We start from the raw sequence: 26,136 nt of genomic DNA, 5'->3' as shown, positions 1-26,136 counted from the left end.
CACCGTTGGGACACCATCCAATCCTCTAAATGTGTTGGGTTTCGAGACAGCAACATGGACAGGTAAGTGTTATTCCACCTCCAATATATCTCTAAAACCGGTCCTGTCTTATACAAAGGGAAATAGTTTCCATCTTTTTCGTCAGAAGGCGAAGACTGAGGGACTCAAACAGCTGGGCTCCAATGCTCCTCCAGATGAGTATTGCGTCGGAGTCCTGTACGATGACAAAACACCAGTGAATGCAAATGCGAAAAAGGACTTGATGTGGTTCAAGTGTAAATTGGTAAGTTTGTCTGTACCTTTGTCCAAATGCTCTGCACTCACATCTCGTAGGATACCACAGCAGCCTCAATCTTGAAAGCTTATGAAAGTGGCGTCGCGCTTCCCCAGAAACTAGCTCTACGATGCGACAGCTACATCCTCCAACCAACCGACACGATCGCCAAACTCAACCCCAACCTTGATAAGGTGATTCTTATCGAGGCAGTCACACTGACAGGTTCAAAACCTTCCAACAATACCTCGCAAAGGGGTCCACTCCAGACTCGTTCAGAAAATGATGTGATGATCAAAACTGAGACAGGCACCCCAGTGAAACAGGCTTCTCCGTCACTTAACAGCATCGCTCATGCGCTGCCATACCAATTGTTGCCACCGCCAGGAATTGATAGGCGTCGACTTGTCACTGTGATGGATCTCATTTGCAAATACGAAGGGACTAGCAAAAACGCTTTGACTGAACATAAACTCATATATGGAGAATTAATGTTGCTTTTCACAATGGTCGATTTTATACATGAGAAACTCGCCCAACTTCGCGATAATCAGGGGGCCAGCTTCACTTCATTTAATGGTAAGCCGTTGTGCAAATCTTTTTGTGAACATAAGCCAATTACATACTGACTCGGAACTAGTGGCCGATCGACAAAGTATTCTGGATCAGTGGCTTGCTCTAACGCCTGAAGTATGCCAATGGTATCAGAAACGTGCGGTCTTATTCATCGACTCGCCTAGTATCGAAAACGGGTCCGCCACCCAAGAAATGATCCGATTCAAAAACGAAAATGCTGGTTTCTATGCGTTCTTTTTCTCGACCAAGGATAAATACAATGCACATATCAGTACCTATGGGACAGGTAAGTTCTCCTCGAGACTGTACCTGAAGCACCTGCGAGTTTGTTAACGGTATCTCAGATGAAGCTTTCTTGATGAGACATACGGAATGGAGAGAGATGAGTCACCGTAAGATTGCATTTTGGGTCCGCAACGGTAGGAACTTGCGCTACACGCCGATCGCCATTCAAGCCAATGGCCAGCAGGCTATGGACAATCAGGTTGCAGCAGCAGCTTTCACCGAACACAAAACAAGCCGCTCTTCAAACCAAAGCGTGTCTAAACCCAATGATCTTGAACCAGAACCTTCCGAACAATTTAGTCTCCAAAGCCTGTTCACCGATTGTACTCCAGAACTCCTAGAAGCTGGGGTTAAGCATGGTGTCGATCTGCTGGAACGTTTAAAGGAGCCAATGCGCCGAGTCGTCCCCGATCTAGATGCAGCCGAATGGCTTAAAAGCATTGAGAATCTTCAGAAACAAGCAGCACAACCAAAAACAATTGTTGGAGTGGTAGGAAATACTGGTGCTGGAAAATCCTCAGTGATCAATGCCATGCTTGATGAGGAGCGACTGGTGCCGACTAACTGTATGCGAGCGTGCACAGCGGTTGTCACAGAAATCTCCTACAACCATGAGGAGATCCCCTATCGCGCAGAGATTGAGTTCATTAGCGAGAAAGACTGGGAAAAAGAGCTTGAGGTACTATTCAGCGATCTCCTGGATAGTAACGGAAACATCTCTCGTGAGGCTTCGAATCAAGATTCCGAGGCCGGTGTTGCGTACGCCAAGATCAAGGCAGTGTATCCAAAATACACACACGAAATGTTGCAGAAGACTACTGCAGAGAAGTTACTGAAGCATCCCGCAGTTCAGGATGTGCTTGGCGGAAAGAGAGCCATTGCCGAATCAAATCCAGCGGAGTTCTATAAGCACCTCCAGTCTTATGTCGACAGTAAAGAAAAGACAACGAGTGCACATGAGAAGAATAAGTCAACAATAGAGTACTGGCCTTTGATCAAGGTGGTTCGGATTTACGTAAAAGCCGCAGCCCTATCGACCGGCGCTGTGATCGTTGACTTACCTGGTGTCCACGACTCAAATGCTGCTCGTGCGCGTGTTGCAGAGGGTTATATGAAGCAATGCACTGGTTTGTGGATCGTGGCGCCAATCACTCGGGCTGTCGATGATAAAGCCGCAAAGTCTCTTCTTGGAGAGACCTTCAAGCGACAACTCAAGATGGATGGCGGATTTGATTCAGTGACATTCATTTGTAGCAAGACTGATGACATTAGTATCCTTGAGGCACAAGAGTCATTGGGACTGGAGCAAGAAATGGGTGGACTGTGGGCCAAATCTGATGAATATAACTCGGAAATTAAAAAACACAAAAAGAGACTCGATGAGCTGAAGGAAACAAAGGCAGAATATACTACAGTTGTGGATGAAATTGACGAGCAAATCGAGAAATGGGAGGCTTTAAAGGATGATATTGACGATGGCAAGACAGTCTATGCGCCCCGTGACAAGTCATCCAAGAAAAGAAAACGTGGCGGCAACAGCAATGCTTCGGGCACACCTTCGGGCACACCCCAGAAGAAGCAGCGTTCATCTGATTCGGATCTCGACAGCGATTATACCAACAGAGATAACGAAGATGAAGCTTATAGTGAAGAGGACGAGTCTGAGACCCAAGGGGAGCCTCTTTCAATAGATGCTATTGAAGAAAAGCTTTCGGAACTGAAGACGACGAAGAAAGAGGGTCGTCGCCAGAGACAAGAAATCGAAGCTGAAATGAAGGTTGTTCGAAAGCAGATCACAGAACTCAACGAGGTCGATGCCAAGGTTCAAGCAGAGATGCGTCACATAGCGATCTCTGGCAGAAACGAGTACTCTCGAGGAGCTATTCAGCAAGACTTCGCTAGTGGGATTCGAGAGCTTGACCATGAACTTGCTGAAGAGACCGACGCATCCAGTTTCAATCCTGATGTGGATGTTCGTGATTATGACAAGGTTGCCCAATCTCTTCCTGTGTTTTGCGTCTCTTCACGGGCGTATCAAAAGCTTCAGGGACGTTTTCAAAAGGAAGCAAACGTTCCTGGTTTCCAAACCATTGAAGAAACAGAAGTGCCGCAACTTCAAGCTCATTGCAAGAAGTTGACTGAAGCGAGCAGAGAAGCAAACTCTCGTCGCTTTTTGAATAACCTGGATCAACTCCTAAACTCGCTTCGACTACTAGCCTCTTCGGACAGCCTTCAGGTTACTGACAAGCAAAAAGCGACTCGAGCCGCAATTGTTGAGAGTACATATAATCAATTGGATAAGGCAAGTTCGCGCATCCTTTTACAACCGATGTTACTGTGATCGGTGTGTTAGCCAGATAATTCCATGATCGTGTACTAACTATACATCCTCTCGATGCAGGAATTGGTTCAACATATCAAAAACATCTGTGATCAGATAGCTGAAGAGATTGAATCCGACATAACCGAGGCCTGTAGTAAGTGACAGTATGGGTTCATTTCACTATATTGTGCGTACACGGACTTCTGATTTTTTGTCGTGTTTACAGACAAAGCAACCCCTACAGCAGCCAAACTGGCCACGGAGACAGTATCTCGCTGGGGCGCACCGGTTAACCGTTCAAATCGTGCTGAAGGAGGATATTACTGGGCGACTTATAAAGCCCTATGCCGTCGTGATGGTGTCTACGCCAATGCCCAGGGGCAACACGACTGGAACGCTGAGCTCATAGAGCCTATCATAAAGGCTGTGGCCCCAGGTTGGGAAAAGATCTTTTCGCGACGTATCTTCACAATCTTCAGCAATGCCGGGTCGGAAGGCGCAAATTTTCTTAAAAAGTTCCACGACAATGTATATAAGAAGATTACTCAGACTACGGGGCCACTCGGAAGCATTCATATGCTCTCGCAGCAGTTGCGCGTCTATCAGCAGTCTGTCAAAGAGCTTTTCAACCAGCAAGCGTTGGATATTTCGGCGCAATCGAAGGACATTAACCGCATGTTTGAGCCGGTTATTGTCGAATCAATGATTCCTGCGTATACTAGTTGTGTCGAAGAACGAGGTATGACTACTATTGGTATTTATATAAGAACAATTACTAACAACTCCCCATAGGCCCCGGAAGTTTCATGCGCATGAAAGCTACCATGTCTTCTCATGTATCTGACAACCGTGACTCGATGTTTGAGAAGAGTGTTGATGTAGTTGAAGCGGCTCTTAACAGGATGCTCGAGTCCGTAGAGGAAGCCCTGCTTGCCAGTACAGATACTACTCTTATGTCGTTGAAACGCGACTACAGGTCGGCGGTTGTTGGTAGCCAGTCGGCGGCTGGTGGTATCCTGCCTAGGGAAAAACGTGCTGCACTTCAGGAATTGCTGAAGCATATCATGGAGAGCGAGACATCCTACAAAGAATTGATTCAGCCCGAAATCAAGAAGGACGTTTCGAGTGAAGCGGTTGCTGATGTCCAGGATCAGGAGACCACACCGGAGTTGAAGGAGAATCCAGTTCTCGTCAAGAAAGAGGGGGCAACCGAAACGTTGCTATCGTCTTCCGCTGCGGCTAGCCCCATCAAACAGGAACCAACTGATGCTGTCTCCTTTGAGAATCACGAAATAAAGATTAAACCCGACCCAGATGATGATGACATGGCAAATTCCCAATTAGCAGCCGGTGAGACATAGGGCCTTCACTTATTAATATCTTGACTAGCTGTCCTGGACATTACTAATAGATCTGCAGATCTCTTCAACTGGGACGCCTAAGGCTGTCACATCTGTTCGTTGGCGACAAATACGGACCATGTAAAACATTCATTTCGGTTTCGGTTTCCTTTTTAATGTCTGTGTTTTGCTATATGCGTGAGTTTTCCTTTAACTGCGGTCTTTTTCAACTGTCGAAGCCGCAAAACCTTTAAGCCCGCCATTTTGTCTAGTCAAAGGGAGTTTGGCATACCGAGGCTGAGAAACGTCAATCGGCTCTTCTTCTATTTATGGTATGCAACAAGGGGAGTTTTGGGGGAAAGAGGAAATAGGAAATACCTTATTATCTGGTGTAGCCATGATAATTTTGGCGCTCGGCGGATCTCGATCTTTCTTTTGTATAGTTTGAAGCGGCATTCATCATGATGAGTGTCGAGTGGAACAGTACGTGAACAGAACATATTCGGATTTTCTTTTCTACATCTATCTACCCATTCGTCGCGTGCTGGACAGAAGTAAGAAAAGGCATGGTTATGTAGCCTCTCTTGTACAGTTGATCATAGATGCTTTGAGTAGTTAAAGCCCCATGACATGATGCATCTTATGGCCTGGCGGCCATACTTAACTTTCTTTGACATTCCAAGAGCTATCTCATTCAGCCACGCGCTAGAATGAGAAAGCCACAGCACCAAGGTTCGCTCGGGATCCGAACAAAGTCTCGAATACAATATTCCAGTAATGCGCATCAAACCCCTTTACAGAAATGAGAGTACGTCGCAAGTTCTTTGAAAATATGAAGCTATGATTCGTTCTGTTGGATCAGCGGTAGCTAAATTATGTGACTAAGCTTCCAACAGGGGTTCTTATTTAGCATGAATGGAGTGACTCACCGTCCGCTATCAATGCAGGTGTCTCGTTGGTTATCTTCCAAGGTTGGTGATTAGGCATAAAAAAGGGGGGAGAATATCGCAAAATATTTCAATAAGTGTCCAAGAACCTATTGGTTCAAGAAAAATCTGTAGCTCTTAGTGGTTATGAGCACACCGAGCAGTTCAGATTATTAGAGTTGAAGATTCGAAATTACAAATGTAGGGTTCCGTTGACGAACAATATAACAACCATGAACTACATTGAGCCTTTCGTGTTGGACGATTGGGGTGAGTCATACAAAGCATAACGAATATAATGTGTCATGAACTGATAATTTAATGTCTGTAGTCCGGAAATTCAAGGTATGCCCTGGCTCATGCTTTTTTGGTGCGGTCAGGTTCTGACTGTGGTATTCAGTCTCACGCCAAGTACGCGCTGCATGGTCAGTATAATGATAACCCCAGCAATATAAGGACGTATATAAGGACGTATACCTGATTTATTGAGTGGCTAATAGGTACATGCGTTGATCCGCTTTCCCTTGACGAGCTCTTCGCGCTTTCAGCTGAAGGCACAACGACATCTCTCGATACATCAACTCCGATAAGCTACGGCTCTGTAACTGGCCAGCCCCAGCTACGCGAGCGTATCATTGAGTATTATCAGTCTCAACTTTCAAAAAACGTCACAGATCTTCATGTGGCTATTACGCAGGGTACTATCTCAGCGAATTATCTAGTTCTCGACACCTTCCTTCGTCCAGGTGATCATATCATTGTCCAATATCCTACTTACCAACAGCTCTTCTCTGTGCCTCGTCGAAGAGGTATTGGCATCTCGCTCTGGAAAGCGGATCCCAATAACGACTGGAGTCTGGATCCGGAGCAACTGAAGCAACTCGTAAAGAAAGGCAGGACGAAGATGATCGTCATCAATAAACCCAATAACCCTACAGGAGCTCCAATTCCGTCTGCCGTATTGGGTGAACTCGTCAAAATCGCTGCTGAGAACAACATCATTATCCTGGCAGATGAGGTTTTTCGTCCATTGTATCACGGCGTGAATCCAGATATTGGGAATTCACCATCAATCATTGCCTGGGCGGGATGCTATAGGAATATTATATCGACTGGATCATTATCCAAGGGATTCGCTCTCCCCGGTCTTCGAATTGGATGGGTTCTGTCACCAAATCTGCAAATTATCGACGAGATCAACCTTGCCAGAGACTATATCACTCTGTCAGTGTCCGGAATTGATCAGGAACTTGCGACTTTTGCTCTTTTGCCTGATATTCGGACAAAGATACTATCTCGGTCAGAGAAGATATGTGCCTCAAACTTGGCGTTACTTACCGACTTTATTGAAAAGTGGAAAAGCAAAGGCCGGCTGAGTTGGGTGAAACCAGTTGTAGGAGCATCGGCATTCATACAGGTTTTTGATTCTACTGGACACCCCGTGAATGATAAGGAGTATTGCGAAAGAATGATCCGGGATATAGGGTTGTTGATTGTACCAGGCGGGTATACGTTTGGTAATGGGGAGGTTGGTAATGGTGAAAGATGGGATTTCAAGGGGTATCTCAGGATTGGGTTTGTCTGTGAGAAGGAGTTACTTACGGAAGCATTACGGGTTTGGGGTGAATATTTGGGAAAGGATTGATACTGATACAATATGGAATTGTATCGTTGTAGCCCTAGCCCTAGCCTTACTGACCGTATACTCAAATGGAAGTAATTCACGCGAAGGGAGCGAATATTTGTAATCGAGATGAAGGATTTGTAATCATCAAAACGATGAGTTATCTGACACGACTTCGCATTACAAGCAGTCCGAAGGACAGGGCTTATCATTGAGGACAATACCATAGCAAACATTCTATTAGACTAACCAAAAAGTAACTACTCCAGGTACCTGTCGTGACATCAGAATGTTTCCGGGACTGGTCGGGGCGGAGCAACTTTGTAGTTTCAGCCGTAAATACAAGCCCTAATTTCTCTGGTAATCACTACTCGACTTGTTATTCTGCTTCCTAATCCGCAAAAATTCTTGCATGAATATTAGTCACGAGTAAAGATACTGGTATAAATTCTTATAAGTAGCTGCAAGAATCCTATCATTGGGAAGAACTCTACAGTTAGCGTATAGTCCTACTATCTCACTGCTTGATCTGACACGATGGAGAATCCAATCTCAAGGATGAGACTAAACACACCCACAATCACACTTGTACAGTAGGCGATCTGATTAGCCATATAGAAAATTGGGCCAATACGAGTGCAACGCAAGTAAAAAGACCTCGACTAGGAGGATCGGCGATATTAGTCATTGTGTCACTATATCGCATTAGGACGCTCCTTCGTGTCTCGGACTCCAGGTACCTTATTCTATTAGTAAGTGCGTAGCTTCATGGTACAATAAAGTCGCAGAAAGATGGACCACCTCGTAAAGTTTAAGAGTAAGCGAGCAATCATGGATATCCATATAAGAAGTGGCGCGTGGCACTTCTATAAATCCAAGTTGATTTCTCTCATCCTCTAAGTCAGAATGCCGTTTCCATTCAATTTTCGTTAAAACACCTGCGCCTATCCTCGGATTACCTTTCCATTTTCTCAATCGACATAGGTGTACACTCACAATGACTCAGCCTGCTCTCCCGGACGTCGAAAGCAAGCCAGCGGAGGGCATTTCCTACTTCACTCCTGCACAGAACCCCATCCCCGGATCTGCAGCCAATCCTCAATCCACCGGCAAACCACTTCCTAAACTTTTCCAACCTTTGACTGTCCGCGGAGTCACTTTCCAGAACCGCCTCGCATTGTCTCCGATGTGTCAGTACTCCGCACAAGACGGGCATATGACAGACTGGCATATGGCACACCTGGGTGGGTACGCACAGCGTGGACCAGGGTTTCTCATGATTGAAGGCACTGCTATCCTGCCTGAGGGAAGGATCACGCCTCAAGATGTTGGCTTGTGGAAGGATTCCCAAATCGAGCCTATGAGACGCGTAGTTGAATTTGTACACAGTCAAAGGCAGATCATCGGTATTCAGCTGTTCCACTCTGGTCCTAAAGGAAGCAACAACGCCCCTTGGTTACAGAGTAGTGTCATTGCTACTGAAAAAGTTGGCGGCTGGCCTGATAACGTCAAGAGTGCCAGTGACATTCCTTTTGCTCCGAATTATTGCCAACCCAAGGCCATGACCAAGCAGGACATTGAAGAATTCAAGTCCGCTTGGGTAGCTGCCGTGAAACGCGCCATCAAGGCAGGAGTAGACTTTGTCGAAGTCCACACAGCTCACGGATTTCTTTTAAACTCTTTTCTTACTCCGTACTACAACAACCGAACGGACGAATACGGCGGCAGTTTTGAGAATGGAATCCGTCTCTCGCTCGAAATTGCTCAGCTCACTCGCGATACCGTTGGTCCTGATGTTCCTGTCTTTCTTCGTGTCTCTGCTTCGGATTGGGTTCAGGAGAGTTCCGAGAGCACGTGGACAATCGACGACACTGTCAAGTTCGCCGAAGCTCTCGCCAAGCAGGGCGCTATCGATGTGATTGATGTCAGCTCCGGTGGTGCACACCCCGCCCAGAAGATCAATTCCTTCCCCGGTTTCCAGGTCCCCTTTGCTGTTGCTATCAAGAAAGCCGTCGGTGACAAGCTTGCTGTTGCAGCGGTCGGTATGCTCGATACTGCCGAACTAGCTAACAAGGTTCTGGAGGAAGATGGACTAGACTTTGCTCTTGTCGGCCGCGGTTATCTGAAGAATCCGAATCTCGTTTGGAAGTTCGCCGAGGAACTGGGAGTGGATTTTTCGATTGCCCATCAGATTCGCTGGCCTTTTACAGGCCGTGGTGAGACTGCGTATATCAGGCCGTCCACCAAGAACGATGCCATTTTTTGATCATGTCAATGCTGGCACTGACGTCCCAATAATCTTAGAACTATTTTAATAGTCCAGGACTCCTAAACGATTAAAGCCTCACCCCTTGCTGCCCGCGTAATCCACCCATGTCGTCAATGTGGCTGGCCGATACACATCGCGTATCACCTAGATCGCAAAGACGAAACATAATTTCCACGGTTTGCCATAAACCCAGCAAAGCCCTGTTTGAGATAGATTTTTTTATTCAAATTATGTGATACTCGTCAGAATCGGAACCCTTTCTACCAATTTATATAACCACACTCGTGTTCTTCGTGCAGTCTCGCGAGCCTCGCGAGTCTGGCGTATTGTCGTTTTCCCCGATTTGTAAAAGATCGAAAAAAGCAAAAACACAATTGGAAAATTAATGCGGTCAGTTACACAGCCCTGGGGGTTCTGACTTTTCATTTATGATAGGAGAACATCGCTCTTTTTTCTCAGGTCTCAATTATTGAGTCCATTTGACAGCTCTCATGAAAATCAGGAATTCCCTGGGCCGTTGTTCTTTTTTTCTTTTGGCGGCGCCACAGCATGGGGGTTAAGCGGCTGCTGCAGACTCTTACCAAGACTTCCCCTTTTCATACTCTCGCTCAGTCTTCTTCCGCGCAACCACTTCTCTCCCTTCGATCCAGCGCTCCACACCCTCGATTAGCAAATATTATTTTTAATTCTGTCTCTGAATTGGTAAAGTCGTGTTCAGAATCGCCGTATCGCAATCCACCTAGCGTACGCGTTTCCAGTGCTCTCGTTCACCGAGCTTTTCGCAACTTTCAGCCACCACGGCTTCTCCAGTCGGCCACCAGTCTTCTCATAACCTATCACCGCTGGCGGCGAAAGACGACTATTACTATTCTACCGATCCCAATTCCCGCAATATACTACAAAACAATAATACGACCCAGTCTTCTCTTGCTCTGCCACCGCTCCTCCACCATCCACCCGAGACTCATTCCCGCAGCCGTCACGAAGATCTACCACCAATATCTCCCTACCGTCACGATAATACCTCCGGAAAAGGACCTGGTATACGAGTGAATCCGTCGCACTCGGGAATTCGTCTGTGGAATCCTATCAATCACGTTCCACGAGTCACTATTGTTCCGAACCGGCGTGGACTAGCAAACGACGAGGACGTTGGATTTGCAATACCGGAGCGCGACGCATATCCCCTCCTTTCGATACCATCGGAGCGCCCTCAGCGTGTTGCCGCATCTCGGAATAGTCTAGTCGTTGAGCCTAGTACGGGAGAAGGAGCAGAAAGTGGTCGAACGAGCATCGCGCTGCCGAGCAGTCGGCACAGTCAACAGCTTGAACGCTCTGTCGAACAACCCAATATGCCAACAACAGAAAATGCCACGAAGGGAGGTCATATTCGACCAGATGACGGTATAACACATCCCCCACGCCATGCACATTCCAATAATTCGTTACGGGCTTCAACGTTCGCTTCGTATCCATCCAATGGAGGCAATAATACCACTAGTGCAGAAGCAGATGGCCCTGAAGAAATAGCCTGGGGTCCTGCACATCCATGTTATCCACATATGAATCCGCATGTTCCTATACAATCAGAAGAATTCACAACAACTCGAATCATTCGCATCCGTCGCGATTGGATGGTGAAGGGTGATCTTGCCCCGACATTCTCGAATCTGTACCCGGAGATTCTAGATCCTCTATTGCCCGAGCAGGAGTTTCGACGTATCATCGCCAAGGTCAATGGAGAACTGGTAAAAGCATTCAACCCGTATTCTCTACGCAACTGGTTCGACTCTGCAATGGGCTTATTGACTGGTTGGTTATGGGATGAGATGGGCTTTACTGCGATTAAAACTCATTTAAGACAGGTAGAAGATTGGCTGGAAAAATGGAATCGCGAGGTCGGGTCGAAAGATGGAGTGCGAATCTGGAGTCTCCGACGCACAGCTTATATGACATTAGATATACAAATTCCAGACCCGAAGGTCGGTCTCGTCAACCCGGAGGATAGCTCTATGCCTGGGACGAGGCCGCATACTGGCTTTGATGCTGAGACTCCTACGGCGCCGGCACCGTCGCATTTGCGATGATTGTTACTATTACTATTGTGATTATGCATTTCCTTTTGAGCGTTCTTTGGTTGATGTATCGACGGACTCTGCCATGATACCAAGCTTGTTATTTGTGATACCAGCGATGATTGACTACACATTACTTGATTATATAAGCTTCTAATTATTCTAATTATAACATATCTATATCACTCGTGATATGTTAATAGTAACCATAGTCAGATATTATATGATCGTATTTCTTCAGGGAGCTGATAGGCTGAGAAGCTCCCCTATTCTAGCATTCCTAGGACCAATCATAATCAACACTCATCAACCTCCACCATTATCACAAGTCACCGACATCACCAAAGCATTCACACCCAACCCTCGAACAATGCGCAGGTAAAAAACACCAACAAACGATAAACCCTGCAAACATGATCTCCGGCATCCTCATCTTCAACCAGAAAGGCGAAAACCTCATCTTCCGCGCTTTCCGTAACGACTGCCGCCCCCGCCTTGCAGACATATTCCGCATCCAAGTCATCTCCAATCCACAAGTGCGCTCGCCGATTCTAACGCTCGGCTCAACGACGTTCAGCCATGTGAAACACGAGAATATATATCTGGTCGTGGTTACCAAGAGCAATGCCAATGCGGCGCTCGTGTTTGAGTTTTTGTATCGGTTTATTGTGCTGGGAAGGGGTTATTTTGGGAAGTTTGATGAGGAGGCGGTTAAGAATAATTTTGTGTTGGTTTATGAGTTATTAGATGGTATATCATTTCATCCTCGTCTTTGTCGATGATATGCTAATCTTGGAAAGAAATTATCGACTTCGGATACCCCCAAAACACAGAAACCGACACGTTGAAAATGTACATCACAACCGAAGGCGTGAAATCCGCCATTGCAAACTCGGCCCAAGACTCGAGCAAAATCACAATGCAAGCGACGGGCGCTCTCTCCTGGCGACGCGCAGATATCAAATATCGCAAAAATGAGGCCTTTGTGGACGTAATCGAGGACGTCAACCTACTCATGTCCGCGACGGGAACGGTCCTGCGAGCCGACGTTCACGGACAAATTATAATGAGGGCATATCTTTCCGGTACACCGGAATGCAAATTCGGACTCAACGATCGATTACTCCTGGACGGGGACGACTCGAGTTCCGCGGGGAACCGAAATGGTCGAACAAAGGCAACCCGTGCAGCTGCAGGATCAGTAACGTTGGAAGATTGCCAATTCCATCAATGCGTAAAACTAGGACGATTTGACGCCGATCGCACAATTTCTTTCGTACCGCCCGACGGCGAATTCGAGCTCATGCGGTATCGAGCCACTGAAAATATCAATCTACCATTCAAAGTCCACCCGATCGTACGCGAAATCGGCACGACAAAAGTCGAGTACAGTGTCGCTATAAAAGCCAACTACGGTGCAAAACTATTTGCGAGTAACGTGGTGGTTCGAATCCCGACACCGCTCAACACAGCCAAAATCACCGAGCGCACGACCCAGGGAAAGGCGAAATATGAACCGGAACATAACAATATTGTATGGAAGATTGCGCGGTTTACGGGACAGAGCGAGTATGTGCTTACGGCGGAGGCGACGTTGACGAGTATGACGCATCAAAAGGCGTGGAGTCGGCCACCATTGAGTCTGTCGTTTAATCTTTTGATGTTTACGAGTAGTGGGTTGTTGGTGAGGTATCTGAAGGTGTTTGAGAAGGGGAATTATAGTAGTGTGAAGTGGGTACGGTATATGACTCGGGCTGGGAGTTATGAAATACGGTTCGTCCCCTCTCCTTTCTATTTATGATTTTTACTGACTGAGTATATAGGTTTTGATTCCCTGTCTAAAAGCTTGTCTCTTCTGTTTAGGAGCATCATGGCCCATGAATAGTATTGTATATATATGTGGTTCGAAACATACCCATATGTTTTTTCCCGAGATCATGAACCAGCTTGACTTTAGACGTTGATATCAAGTACCAATCCATATCGTAGACTAACAACTAGTCAATGCTCCGGCAGCATCCGTCAGGGTCTTGAAAGTTGAATCAATTGAACCGGGCGCGAGCTTGGATACATCACGCGGACACAGACACTTAATTAGTCAAAGTTTGTATGGGAGTATGAGGAACTCTAACAGTCGCACGTGGAAACAACGATTGGCATGCTCGAGCACGGCCATTCAACTCAATCTGCGATCTGCCCCTGACGCATAGTCAGGACGTACATGCATTGCATTGCATGATAGATCAACATCAATAGCATAACGGGAGGTACTACAGTCCAAAACAATTGTAACACAATGCCATAGATATGTAATGAGTATGGGCTGGGAGCTCAGGTCAATGCTCAACGGGTTTAATTTAATTAGATTCCGACTAAGAGACTAGGGAGTAACCGGACGGCACGGCTCGGTGACACGAACAATGGTGATCCTGTATAACCTAACAGATGCCGTAGCAACAAGAGAAGAAACGTTGAAAATTAAAATGAATGAAGAAAATAAATTAAGTAGAATGTGCACAAATGAAAGTAAAAGAACAGACACAAATAACAGGACCAAATTAAACCTCTTCTTCCAAACACCGTTTTCCCAGGGTATCTTTCCAGTTGTAAACAATCTCTTGATCTGTTGACAAAACTCCATATATAATGCGCGACGAAAGCAAATAAACAGACCAAATAGTCGAATTATGCGAGGGTTATTGATCAAAACATCCATCCAGTCGACCACGGACAAATTGACCAGATCCTCGTCGAAGACCAATGTTACCTTCTCCAAGGAGCGCTTGCCACCGTTTGCCAACACTAGCATCATCCTTGCCGATTCGACGAGCGCATTCTTGCCAGTCGCGCTTGGTCAGGCGGAATTTCTCCAAGACCATGTCGACTAGTTGTTCATCTTCTTCGGCTGTCCAGTCTGCTTTGTCGTTGGTGTTTGAAACCTCCGTATCTTCGATTTCTATTGATGGGAGGATGATCTGAGGTAGCGCTTCAGATTCAGTCTCTTGGTGAGATGTGTTTTGTTCAGCAGAGTGGCCGTTTAGCGATTCGAAATCAGCTATACCTAATCCCCGAGGCATGTGATAGGGGAAGTGCCTTAGACGCTTCGGTGTTGTGTATTCATCGCGCAGGCGTCGGGGGCCAGCCATTTCGATTTCGGTCTCGCTTTCACCGTCTTCGTAAACACTGCGGCTGCGCTTGCGAGTGCGAGGCGGTGCAGTTGGCGTCTGTGCTCTGCTGACCGTAGGCGTGATGGCTCTCGGTGTGCTGGGCTTGGGTGTTGTCTTAGGTGTTGTCTTACGCGACCGTGTCTTGGGCTTGGATTTGTTGGCTTTCATCTCTTGATGGAACGGACTGGCGAGGCGCACGGAACGAGGGGGAGTCGATGGAGTAGCACCGGGTGAAACATTCAGTAGATTCTGTAACTTGCGGCTAACGCCTAGTAGACTACCACTGATGCTGTCGCTCGAAGGTGGAGGCGTAGGCGACAGGGTGCGATAATATTGCTGACCCAGGAATTTCCTGGTGTCGCAGGAGAGAGCAGATTGCATCAACATGTTGAAAAATTCCGTGCAATATGTTGTCCAAGTATTTATCAAGTAACAAAGAAGATAGTCGCAGTTGTGTGCGAATTGCTGTAGCAACGGCGCAACCCAGCGACTCTCAGGTAACCGGAGGCTGGGGAGCAAGCCGAATGCGCCGGAGGAATCGCGCGATGAAGAGCGGGCAAAACTGATAAAAATATCGAAAGAATCGAGAGAGGGATAGAGAGCGATCGATTGAGCGTAATTGCGACGAGGTGCGACGGGGTGGTGGTGTTGGTTTTGAGAGAGCGAGAAGCGCAAAGAGTGTGTAGGAGAGATGGATTGTCGCACAACGGAGAGAGCGGGAGGTGGTTAATTTTCTTCCTTCTCGGGGGAAGGAACGAGGGCTGGCCGCCTGGTAAAAAGGGAAGGAAGCACCCAGTGCGCAGTGGGGCCCACGCCGGAAGGAGCGACTGACCCCCGTCTGTCTCGCTCTTTCTGTTTTCATCGTTCGATTTCATCCCTCTGCCAGGATATTCCTGTCTAGACTCTGGAGAGAGACTCTACGCAAGGCCATCTTCATTATTCCTCTACATCCTTTGCCCTAGAAATCACAAAGCAGCGGTTCACTATCCAATTCTATTCTGCTTTTTGATCCTTTGTGTGTCTAGTCTAGACAAGGTGATATCATATTGTATCATATCATAAGAGTCTCTGTATTGACTGGACCGTATGTATTCTAGGCTTCATGTCTGCAGATCCGCATCTCGTCCGAGACGAACTACAACCGTGACCCTGGCCGAGCTATTCACCAGCCACGACAGGATTATAGTATCGACTACGGACAGATGTACATGTAGTCAACCGCTGCCCACGAGTATACTGTCCTCGCAAGCAAGGGTTATTCGTCCCATCGTGCCTCTGCAAGGAACATATCTATATTCTCCGGTTTCCCCTAGCGACTATCCTGATTGAATCTCAATCTGTCGACCTCCTCGTTCTGTCAGTAGATCAACCCTTTGTTCCGACCTGCAAGTAATAAAATCTCCTATTTTCCCCCCTGATTTTGTGCTACCAATACCTTGCGTCAGTATCAGTCTCGTTTTTATGATTCTATTCTGTTCTACAGATGGACTCAATTGTTCAGTCTCGCTTGTGTGCTTTACGCGTTTTTACGCGACGCGTCGTGGCAAATCCGCGCGTTGACCAATCAGATACGCCGTAAACGTGTTGTGGCCTGAGCACCCAGGCACCCAGGAAATATAACCTCTTTGGGAAATCGATTTTGGTCGGCTGATCTCATTTTGTCGCTTTTGTCTTTCTGTCAGATGCTTCTTTCAGCACGTGTTGTATACTGAAGTTTCCTTCTATCACTCCTTGCAGAGCTCCGGCCGAAGCAAGCCGGACAAGCTGATGCTCACTTGAAGTGATGGAGTGACCGGATGCCTGACATCACGAAGTCAATTAATCTATTAAAGTATATTAAAGTACCGAAGAGACAGGGAATGGCTGAGACCTACGGTCTCATGACTCTATTTTAGATATATTGCCGGCCCATCCAGACAGTGATCTAGTCAAGTCTCGAAGTCTACGAAAGAGATGAAGTCATATTCATCTGCCTAGGTTGATCAGTCAACCTACTCTTCAGTCTCCGATCGATTAGATGACTCACGGTACAACGGCTATGATCTAGCATATAGCCTGTACTTAGCCTGAGTTCATAAGAGATAGCCGATAAACAAGTCCTGACCCTGTAGACAGATTCGACGCAGGGAACGTGACCGAGATTTGAGCCTGTTCACGCAGTCGTCTTCTTACTAGACGCCGCCGCCAGATCTAAATTGGATACACTCTCAGCAGGAAGGCAAAACTCCGAAAACAGGATTTCCAGGAACAAATCCCGTAAGAAGTCAGCCCTAGTAGAATGATATGATATCATCTTGAAAGAGCATTTCAATAATGCCGATTCTATTATAGCCCTAATTGTAGTACTAGAAGTGTTAATCTGGGTTAGGGTTTGGTCCATTGGACCCTCTTGCTTGGTTGAGATCATCTAGGGCTATTGCCATTTTCGGAAGGTTGTCAAACCTTTTTTTCTAGTATTCTACATCTGATCATTGATATCCCTATAGTCAGAAGAGAAGAATATTGCTGAATTCATTACGTGGTAAACATAGTACGTAACTAGTGGCTGGTAGAAAGTCAATCAAATCATCTCACGACTTTGACATTGCCACGCATACCAGACAGTGGCTATCATGTACGTCTCCCGAACATGTGTACAGTGCCGCGTAGGACATATCCTGTATGTACTATGTACTATGCACTGCAAACGCCCTTGAGGCAATGTGCTAAGCAGTAGCTGTCAAAACCACAGAATCTTTTTTGAGACTATTTCTCCATAGCAACTATCAACGGCAACCTGTTCAAACGCCGAAGATTGGTTATTGTTTCAATATACCTAAGTAAGCAGCAAGGGGATTGCAGACAGAACAAGCCGCATCGGAGAATCTTGTCTATTGGCACGATGCAGATCTGTACATACGTGCTGTACTGATTATGCAGTATGCGCTCCATAAAAGAATAGTCCTATCTAGGAGATTTTGCTTTGTTGCTCGTGTATACCCCACGTTTCAACTTTCCAAGCTTCTCGGCCCCTTGATATTTGTGTATGCATATTGATCGAGGCGGAAAGTTTCCGGGCTTGAGTCCTTGGTCCAGGATGGTTGATTGGGGCCCTTGAGTAAGGGATTGGGGGTCTATGTTATCGGCTTTTGCTGGAACCACCCAGGTGAAGCCGAGTTTGTGTTCACCGGTCTCATAGAAAGAGAGAGCCTGCAAGAAGTTATGTCCTCAGCCTAAGACAACCTTCCAGGTTGGAACAGGGCTAGAAGATTAAAACTTACAACCTCCTAGCTCTCCTAATTCTGCTGCATCACACTAGCAGATAAAAAATAGATCACGGCCAGAATTTCATTATTTCTACGATCTACGTACACAAAACTCGTGGATATCCAAGCAAATGCAAGTAAGTACACTAGTCCGCAGCTGCACGAAACAAGGGATACAATCTCCCTGGTGGCTGGGGAAATCAGATCTACGAAACTTTTAAGCAATAGAGCCAATTAGATTAATTGATTAAAGAAACTTAATATGCATAGTCACGAGCCAGTACTTAACTGCGTACTACGTAGTCGTGGACATGACTCGAGTTTCTTGTTGCCATATACTGTAGTTAGTCCTAATCCCGTCAACTGCACACAACATAGCCCTTCCAAATGATGAATTGAGCAAGAATTCAAGTTGTCTAGGTACCGGATATTTTTCTTCCTCTTCTTGTGTTTGTAGAAAGTATAAGTCCTAAATAATGCTCAAGGTGATGTATCTACCATCAAGCCCTAGTTGTCCCAAAAAGGAAATAATCAGATCCCTTCCTAGATCTCAGCAGCAAAACCTTGGTTCCATTGCAAGTAAATGAAATAACACTATACCTTGGTCTACTTACCATTGACTCATAGTCAAATAAGACTTTTTGATCGAATCAATCAGAAGAATAAAGGGCACGACTTGGATCAGTGCAAGTCATTAGAACAAGCCTCAACCATTGTCTCCGAAAGTCAAGTGTACATGTACTATCGTATATGCAATGCAAGGTAATTCATCAGGGCTATATGGTCTGAAAAGACCTTGCTTAGTGGCTTCTACGGTAAAGTTCTCAGTCTATGATTGTAGCTAGCAAGTAAATTACTATTTGCTGGCTTTACGACTACAACGCCGACTTCCGTTGTGGGCAGGGCTTTCGGATCAACATGTCGATGTTACTAATCTTTCTGCGTTGGCGATTAATTTAAGCTTACTATGTCACATAAAGCTCTAGGTAAGAAGTAACTTGTCTATCAATGAACAGAGATCTATCTTGAGCAAATCAAGGTATCTAATGTAATGACAGCCCATCCCAAACAGTAGCACGAACCAGCCTCGCGGGAGAGTGCTCGTCATCGTCCCCTTTGCATCCGTCATCTGATTTGTCCGCAAAGAAATACATTCCAAAATAGCCAGCATCTTTTGGGTGTGGTTCTTCTGAATTACTTGTATGATATATCCGAGTCGATAATACTGTGCGCTCATTCACAAATACCTCGAGAACGCTGACGTCGAATATGGCCCGGATATAAAGTGATTCTTCTACTTCGGTCGATTTATTGACGAGATTGTCATGATTTTCTCGTGATTCAGTTGTATATGTAAATAGAGTGTGAGGACTGACTTCTCGTCCTTGATTGATTTTGGTGTTGGTGTTGTCATCCAGGTTCACATGAAGACTTGGTCGCTCGATGATGAAGGACTCGCTGATTGGGTCCCAGAAGAGGACTGTTTTATTTGAATATTCTGGAGATAAGGTCAGTCAGAAATCAATGTCCTTGTCAATAACCAAAGTACTGAATAAGTAAAACATGAACAGCTTACCTGGGTCGCCGATGACCAACCCTACTCGGCCACAATTATTACTCACTTCAATCTCAACATCCAACTCCCATTGCAGTGTGTTCAGAGAAACAAAATTCAGCAAATTTCGACCACAACTAAAGTCATCTAACGACCTAAGTCTTCTATCACAAATAGTCTTTTCCAGCGCTCTGTCCCGCAATTTTTCTAATCGTCTATCGGGCCCAATGCCTAATGTACGCACCGTATAAGTCCCATAGTCATCCGGCGTCACTTCAATAGAAGAGATAAGCCCCAAATCAGCCGTCGATCGCGCTCTTACAACTCTATGCATGGTCTTTAACTTAAGTACCCGAGGTAACGATATCAACCCACTCCAGCCCTGCCGATGGCGAAGAGTATCAGGTAAATCCTCTTCCGTTATCCAACCAAACACGACTTGTTGTTTCGAGATGGGATCCCAGAATGAGTTTGCTGCGTAATATAGTCCGCTATCGAATATGCCTCCAAAGGAGTATTGCATCAGGGCTGCAGAGGAGGTAGATTCGTTGCTTTTGATACACATCCATAACTGAGAGCGATGTATCCTGTTGTCTCGCGCAGTCGGACCATTGTTGTCTTGCGGAGATTGATTGTCTCGTGGGAGACATCCCTCTGTTCCCATGATTACGAAATCTCTAGATATGCCCTCATCATTTGTCAGCATTACCAAATTGGCAACCTCCCAATTCACTCCGAAGTCTCCTGACCATCGAGATGGGCGGAAATTCAGGCCCGTATCTAACAGAATACCGACGTATTTCCAATCTGTTAGATCGTTCTTTTGCACAGTATAGACGAAGACTGTCGGAGTATGGTCCACTAAGCCCCCCGATATGAACCCGTACAGAACGTTTTCTCCACGATGAATTCTCCGAATGCCCTCCGGCGTAGATGGCCACGAGGAAACAAGAAACGGATCCCTCCATCCGGTGACTTTGCATCCCTGGCTCGGTCCGGGCAGGATAGGATTGCAGGATTTCTTCTTCCACGTCTTTCCCCCATCGCAAGACACGGCGATACTGAGACTTTCACTTCCATTGACATAAGGCTGCGTGTAGTGAATGGGAAGATGATTAGCCGACGTATAGACATACATTAATGTTCCATCAACTTCTCCGTTCATATTGCTCGGTTGGAAACATCCCGTGAATATCCCTCGACAGTCGTACCAAGTCGATGGACTGAGACACGGTTTCGATGAGGTTTCCCATTTAATCATGTCGTATGATGTTGCATGTCCCCAGGAGATATCTCCCCAGTCGTTACCGTTGGGATTCCATTGGAAAGCGAGATGGTATTTTCCAGTTGAAGGATCGTAGCCTGGACCGCAGGGATCGTTCAGCCATCCATGAGGAGCAAGAAGATGGAGAATAGGTCGCCATCTTGTGAAATCGGGTCGAGTCACAAAATTTGTATGATGAAAGATATTATCTGTAGTATTTTCGAGCTCTTCTATTCTCTCGGCAGTTTCGATTTTGGGGATAATGTCGAATGGTTGGTTCTTTACCAGTACAGCCATGTTTGAAGAATGAGACAGTAAGGTCCAAGAGATGTTAATAAAAATTGGCTTGAGACAAAGTACTGCAAAGAACAAATCTGGGAAAGACGCAAAAGAAAAACATCCATCGAGAATGCTAGCATTCGTGGCGATACATCAGCGTCGTTCGGTATGGGACAATTTCGGTGAAACAACTCCGCATAGACGTGGAGAAACTTTTCCTGCCATATTGCAAGACCAGTCAATCAATCGCACATCATGGTATAACTTCAAGATGAACTTGGCAACGAGTAAGTGGTGGTGAACATGCACCGGAGAATCGTGGGAGAATCGTGGGGGAATCTTCGGGGAAACTGCTCCACCATCCCCATACTCTAGTTGAATTTCCCGAAGAAATCACAGCTGGTTTCTCCACTGGAGGATTTCCTGGGGTAGTGACTAAATGACCATGGAGACATCACACGAGTATGGGCATGTATCTGGTTAGCTGATCTATAAATACAGCGCCATACGGCATGTTCCCCAGGATGATTTCTCTGTCACCCATCACTCTACGTCTCTAACTATCGGCTCGCCATTTTGAGCCTCAAATCTTGCAATAATGGCTTCAACTACTATTGAGAAAGAAGATGTGGCAGTTGTCAACGACAAGGCTATTCAAATCCAACATGTGGATGCCGTCAAACCTCACTCCGAACCCATCGCCACTGGCAAAGGTGCAGTCAATGCACTTTTGATCCTTGCGTGTATAGCGTTTGGATCGGCTTCGTTTCTGTTCGGGTACGATGACAAGGTCATATCGCCGATTGCAGCTTTGAATGCTTTTGTAAGATTACCCCTAAATTGGACATCCAATACTGTGACGATCCGATCTAACTTTCCAACAGGTAGAAGATTTCCAAGGTCCAGACCTTGCGAAAGGAGCTCTAGCTCTAACAGCTCGCAATCAAGATCTGGTATTCTCCGTTCCTCTGGTCGGATCCATAATTGGCGGTTTAGCAGCTTCGCCATTAAATAATCGCCTGGGTCGTAAATGGACGCTCATCGGTGCATATGTCTTCTCGCTTGGGGGGGGATTCCTACAGCTTTTCGCTCGAAACCTCGCTACTTTTGTCATTGGACGGTTCTGGAATGCAGCTGTCATTGGAATTGCAAATGCAACCGCACCGCTGTACATGTCAGAAGTAGTGCCTCCATCTATGAGAGGTCGGAGTGTGACGTCTATCAATATCTTGTCCCTGTTATCCGGTGTTGTGTCAACGGTTATTGTCAATGGAACGCACACCTTGGACGGTCGAAAACAATATATGATCCCGCTTGCAGTCCAGTGCGCACTCCCCGTCCTCCTACTCCTACTTACAATCGGTCTACCGGAGAGTCCGCAATGGCTCGTCAGCAAAGGTCGAATGGAAGAAGCTCGCCACAACCTTCGCAAACTACGAGGTTTCTCGGACTGGGAAGTAGACGATGAGCTCCGCGTCATGAGAATGTGTGAAGAGAATGAACGAGCCCTTACTTCCGACGTGCGTTTCTGGGAGATATTCAACCGACAGAATCTCAAGCGCACTCTCACCGCGGGGTCGTTTTATTCTCTCAATCAGATTTCTGGTATCATCCTCTCGACTACGTACACGACGGTCTTCCTCACTCAGCTCGGTGTTGGCAATCCGTTCACATTCACCGTCATCGCGTCTTGCTGTACCTTAGCTGGAACCATGACTGCGCCACTCGTCATTGATCGCGTCGGTCGACGTCCTACAGCCTTTGTGGGAATGAGTATACTTTTGATCATAGACATTGCGGCCGGCGCACTCGCCTTCAACACAAGTAACAAAAACTCCGCTCTCACTATCGCCGCCCTGGGCTTCGTTTTCAATTTCTTCTGGGGCGCTGGCTTTTACTCTCTATCCGCTTTGATGCCGTCTGAGATTGCTACTCCAAAGCTCCGTAATCACACAATGGCATATACAATTGCATGTGCTCAAACGACTGCTGTGATTACCACATTTGCCGTGCCACAATTGACCTCTGCCGATGCTGCGAACCTCGGTGCAAAGACTTATCTTGTTTTTGCAGGCTGCATGGCTTGTGTTTTGGTGATTGTTTATTTCTTTATGCCGGAGACCAAGGGTCGCACTTTTGCGGAGGTGGATGAGATGTATGATGCTGGAATTCCGATGTGGAAATGGCGCAATTATCAGACTACGACGGCGGCTAAGCAGATGAAGGTGGTTGATGTGATTTCGAAGGTGTGAGTAGGTATCGTCGACCCGAATAGGTAGCCCAGCTGTCATATTGCCTACCATTCCGGACAGACTTGTCATAAGTGTATAAGTATAATATACATGTATCCAAGCGTAGAGTACATCTAAGAAAACGCTCTGCACAAATAGATGACAGTATCAACGAGTCTCATCCGTCATTGTTACAGGGATCTCAATTGCGCCCTGTATTGCTCTGTATATGGATGGCTGCCGCCACGAAGAGTTTCCATCAATTTCAAATAATGACCTCCAAGAAGTTGCATCTGTGTGTCAGATATTCTAATGTTGGTTCCAGTATTTCCCGTATTGTATGGTGTCATCACAGCGCTGCTCGCAATATTGTACAACTTCTCAATCTATAAACCAATTAGCAGGAGAATCTCCATGTCTCAAAAATGAAACTCACAATCCCAATTCCATGAGCTTCCATGGCACTAATTCGTAATGTTTTACATAGCTCAAGAGTCCTCTCAGCATTGTGAAATGCATACGAAAACCGCAGCTCTAAATGCTCCGATTCTGGCAGAAGAAGACCATGGCTGAGACATAAATTCCACAGTCGGTCCTGCACCCATTTTTGAGATATTAATACATCCGCACATTGCGTCTCGGTAAGAAAACTCCCCAATGTCTTGGTTGCATTGTCTTCTAGATCTGTCAAATTTGTATGATCTGGGTCAAACCAGTCGTTGCTGTTATATCGACTCGAGTTACTCACCCGAGCGAGATTATGGTAAATGCTCAGGACTTTGGCTTCAGTGAGTATCTGGCACTTCCCATTGCTGGCATCGCAGCGGGAATTCCAACAGGTTAGTATTTCTTCGTCAATGGAGTCGAAAATTTCCATCAGGAGAGCAAGACCCATCATTCCGGCTGCATCTTTCTCATTATGGACAACAATTCCAGATATGAGGCTATGAGTAGCATGGTGGAGGAAGTCGTCTGTCGGTCGCATGGCATATCCTGGCCTGCCAGTGAAACTGATTGAATGTCGTCGCTGCAGGGCATATGCTCTGAAGACGCATGATTAGCATGTCGCATAGCATGAATAGGAGGCAATTAGTTACCTCTCCGTGACAGACAAAACCAGATACGTCCGCAGTCTCTGTCCTTTCTCCTCGCCCGAAAAATCTACATACGTATTTGGATCATTCAACCCCAACGTAGAAGCGAGGTCTACAGCCTCCCGTAAACGGAGTCGCGCTGCATTGTGCTGATTACTCCCAAACAAACATCCGAAAAGAAAAAAGCTAGTTAACACGGCTTCCAATGTAGGATTTTCACCAAAATCGGATGAGCTGCGCATCTTTGTCGCTTCATCCATCATCATCCGTGCTTGGTCGGCTCTCGACGATGAAGTTGGTCGCTCGCTGATATCAATAGGCTGCGTTAGAGAAAAGGCGCAGAGAGACAGGATCATAGCGCCGAATTGTGGATTTTGTCGATGCTCTTGTTGTAGTATTTTGATGAACAGAGAAGATCTGTTTAGCACGGGTAACGTTGGGTGCAAGCGATCAAAATAGAGGTCAATCCAATGAATGAGATTCGTCTCACTGATATAAGAGGGCCAGAAATTGGGAACTTGTGGATAGGAAGAAGAGGTCAATGTTACTTCCGGCATGGAAATATCTGGAGAGTTTCCTGGCTGCATGTTGCCAGAGGACTGGCTGATTTTGGGATCGATGACCGGAGGAAGCGCAGTTCTGACAAATATATTACTTCCAGAGAAGCCGAATGACGGAGCCTGCGATGTGAAGCTATTTGGAAGCCAGGATTCAAGATCGGGGTCTTCAGTCCACGCCGTACGATCTCTTTCGTCAGGCATTGCCATGAATCCAACTTGCGTATTGTCCAATTGGCCTAATTGCTGCGGGAAATTTGGCAGCTCCATTTGAGGAATGACCTCTGTGTTTGTCATCGTGGCTGCCGGTGATAGCTGGAAATCAGAAACATCCGTCCCATGGGTGGACCGAGTTCGAGGTAATGGGCCAGAACTACTGTTAGTACTAGATCCGCCAGCCAGATTTCTTGCCTGGTTCTGCTGTTTTCGAATTTGCGATAGACGGCTTTGAATTGGGTTTAGTCCAAGGCTATATGGAAATTTAAAGCAATGGACAGACTTACTGTCCCGCTGGGCCTCTCTTCTTTTGAGGATTGAGAAATGTACATTCAAACCCCAGTGCCGTGCATGCTGCGCATGGCTGAGACAAACTGCACTACGGATGGATGTAAGTAGACCGTACAATGCCAATAGATGCTGAGATGAAGTGACTTACCTTGGTCTTGCGAAGTTTGCATTGGTCACAAGCTCGAGGAGTAGCACATTTCGAGGCGAGCTTGGCAGTTCCTGGGGTATTCATCATTCTGCCCCAATGACCAGAGACCACGCATAAGGGAGAGATAGGTGCGCCGTCAAAATTAGGTCCATGGGGGAACTCTCCAGGCCGTTATACTATCGTTGGTGTTGGGTGTTGATCCACAACTGTCTTCCCCCCTCAGAGACTCAGAGAAAACGAGGAGAGAATTGTGGGGAAATAGGTAGGCGATACCGGGCTCTATCATAATTGGTCCAAATCTTCGACCGAGCGAATGTAATTTTGACGTCGGGTCGACCAATTAGAGAAGAGCTTTTGTCTATACTTTAGAGGTCAGGTTCATCCAAACAAATCTTCA

The 26,136-nt window shown here is 46.3% G+C and overlaps 10 protein-coding genes across 10 annotated transcripts; 7 read left to right on the top strand and 3 right to left on the bottom strand.

Annotated features, from left to right (window-relative positions):
* Positions 1 to 54: 54 nt before the first annotated feature.
* Positions 55 to 3,476, top strand: TSTA_119240 (uncharacterized protein; the record flags this gene model as incomplete). Its single annotated transcript, XM_002482107.1, has 5 exons — positions 55 to 62; positions 127 to 283; positions 334 to 853; positions 915 to 1,136; positions 1,195 to 3,476. The coding sequence occupies 5 exons, from the start codon at positions 55 to 57 to the stop codon at positions 3,474 to 3,476; spliced, it is 3,189 nt and encodes a 1,062-aa protein (XP_002482152.1).
* Positions 3,477 to 3,530: 54 nt separating this feature from the next.
* TSTA_119230 (uncharacterized protein) lies at positions 3,531 to 4,819 on the top strand (the record flags this gene model as incomplete). The annotated part of the gene is made up of 3 exons (XM_002482106.1): positions 3,531 to 3,612; positions 3,685 to 4,197; positions 4,251 to 4,819. The coding sequence occupies 3 exons, from the start codon at positions 3,531 to 3,533 to the stop codon at positions 4,817 to 4,819; spliced, it is 1,164 nt and encodes a 387-aa protein (XP_002482151.1).
* Positions 4,820 to 5,957: 1,138 nt separating this feature from the next.
* TSTA_119220 (aspartate aminotransferase, putative) lies at positions 5,958 to 7,369 on the top strand (the record flags this gene model as incomplete). Its single annotated transcript, XM_002482105.1, has 2 exons — positions 5,958 to 5,994; positions 6,225 to 7,369. 2 exons carry the CDS (start codon positions 5,958 to 5,960, stop codon positions 7,367 to 7,369), a joined length of 1,182 nt encoding a protein of 393 aa, XP_002482150.1.
* A 976-nt stretch (positions 7,370 to 8,345) lies between these two features.
* TSTA_119210 (2,4-dienoyl-CoA reductase [NADPH], putative) lies at positions 8,346 to 9,614 on the top strand (the record flags this gene model as incomplete). Its single annotated transcript, XM_002482104.1, has 2 exons — positions 8,346 to 8,717; positions 8,748 to 9,614. The coding sequence occupies 2 exons, from the start codon at positions 8,346 to 8,348 to the stop codon at positions 9,612 to 9,614; spliced, it is 1,239 nt and encodes a 412-aa protein (XP_002482149.1).
* A 552-nt stretch (positions 9,615 to 10,166) lies between these two features.
* TSTA_119200 (uncharacterized protein) lies at positions 10,167 to 11,868 on the top strand (the record flags this gene model as incomplete). The annotated part of the gene is made up of 2 exons (XM_002482103.1): positions 10,167 to 10,319; positions 10,376 to 11,868. 2 exons carry the CDS (start codon positions 10,167 to 10,169, stop codon positions 11,702 to 11,704), a joined length of 1,482 nt encoding a protein of 493 aa, XP_002482148.1. The 3' UTR covers positions 11,705 to 11,868.
* A 189-nt stretch (positions 11,869 to 12,057) lies between these two features.
* Positions 12,058 to 13,705, top strand: TSTA_119190 (AP-2 adaptor complex subunit mu, putative). The gene is made up of 3 exons (XM_002482102.1): positions 12,058 to 12,442; positions 12,493 to 13,465; positions 13,516 to 13,705. The coding sequence occupies exons 1-3, from the start codon at positions 12,106 to 12,108 to the stop codon at positions 13,520 to 13,522; spliced, it is 1,317 nt and encodes a 438-aa protein (XP_002482147.1). The 5' UTR covers positions 12,058 to 12,105; the 3' UTR covers positions 13,523 to 13,705.
* A 545-nt stretch (positions 13,706 to 14,250) lies between these two features.
* On the bottom strand, positions 14,251 to 15,246 carry TSTA_119180 (uncharacterized protein; the record flags this gene model as incomplete). Its single annotated transcript, XM_002482101.1, has 2 exons — positions 14,251 to 14,315; positions 14,403 to 15,246. The coding sequence occupies 2 exons, from the start codon at positions 15,244 to 15,246 to the stop codon at positions 14,251 to 14,253; spliced, it is 909 nt and encodes a 302-aa protein (XP_002482146.1).
* Positions 15,247 to 19,147: 3,901 nt separating this feature from the next.
* Positions 19,148 to 21,220, bottom strand: TSTA_119170 (Glycosyl hydrolases family 32 superfamily; the record flags this gene model as incomplete). Its single annotated transcript, XM_002482100.1, has 2 exons — positions 19,148 to 19,602; positions 19,681 to 21,220. The coding sequence occupies 2 exons, from the start codon at positions 21,218 to 21,220 to the stop codon at positions 19,148 to 19,150; spliced, it is 1,995 nt and encodes a 664-aa protein (XP_002482145.1).
* A 580-nt stretch (positions 21,221 to 21,800) lies between these two features.
* TSTA_119160 (MFS alpha-glucoside transporter, putative) lies at positions 21,801 to 23,504 on the top strand (the record flags this gene model as incomplete). The annotated part of the gene is made up of 2 exons (XM_002482099.1): positions 21,801 to 22,025; positions 22,087 to 23,504. The coding sequence occupies 2 exons, from the start codon at positions 21,801 to 21,803 to the stop codon at positions 23,452 to 23,454; spliced, it is 1,593 nt and encodes a 530-aa protein (XP_002482144.1). The 3' UTR covers positions 23,455 to 23,504.
* Positions 23,505 to 23,539: 35 nt separating this feature from the next.
* TSTA_119150 (C6 transcription factor, putative) lies at positions 23,540 to 25,968 on the bottom strand. The gene is made up of 5 exons (XM_002482098.1): positions 25,740 to 25,968; positions 25,588 to 25,679; positions 24,531 to 25,529; positions 23,870 to 24,476; positions 23,540 to 23,819 (listed from the first exon to the last, which is right to left on the bottom strand). The coding sequence occupies exons 1-5, from the start codon at positions 25,824 to 25,826 to the stop codon at positions 23,625 to 23,627; spliced, it is 1,980 nt and encodes a 659-aa protein (XP_002482143.1). The 5' UTR covers positions 25,827 to 25,968; the 3' UTR covers positions 23,540 to 23,624.
* Between the last annotated feature and the right edge of the window lie 168 nt (positions 25,969 to 26,136).

Source organism: Talaromyces stipitatus, genomic scaffold, assembly GCF_000003125.1.
Source record: "Talaromyces stipitatus ATCC 10500 scf_1105507295555 genomic scaffold, whole genome shotgun sequence".
Lineage (NCBI taxonomy): Eukaryota > Fungi > Ascomycota > Eurotiomycetes > Eurotiales > Trichocomaceae > Talaromyces > Talaromyces stipitatus.
Note: the sequence above shows the minus strand (reverse complement) of the source record. Positions and strands in the feature narration are given on the sequence as shown.

What these genes read in the sequence shown, in the direction of transcription:
- TSTA_119190 (XM_002482102.1), top strand. Translation starts at nt 12,106, where the DNA reads ATGATCTCCGGCATCCTCATCTTCAACCAGAAAGGCGAAAACCTCATC. An exon ending in GGTTTATGAGTTATTAGATG is followed by an intron (nt 12,443 to 12,492) that starts GTATATCATTTC and finishes AATCTTGGAAAG; the next exon opens with AAATTATCGACTTCGGATAC.
- TSTA_119150 (XM_002482098.1), bottom strand. Translation starts at nt 25,826, where the DNA reads ATGATGAATACCCCAGGAACTGCCAAGCTCGCCTCGAAATGTGCTACT. An exon ending in GCAAACTTCGCAAGACCAAG is followed by an intron (nt 25,680 to 25,739) that starts GTAAGTCACTTC and finishes ATCCATCCGTAG; the next exon opens with TGCAGTTTGTCTCAGCCATG. An exon ending in GTTTTGTCTGTCACGGAGAG is followed by an intron (nt 24,477 to 24,530) that starts GTAACTAATTGC and finishes ATGCGTCTTCAG; the next exon opens with AGCATATGCCCTGCAGCGAC.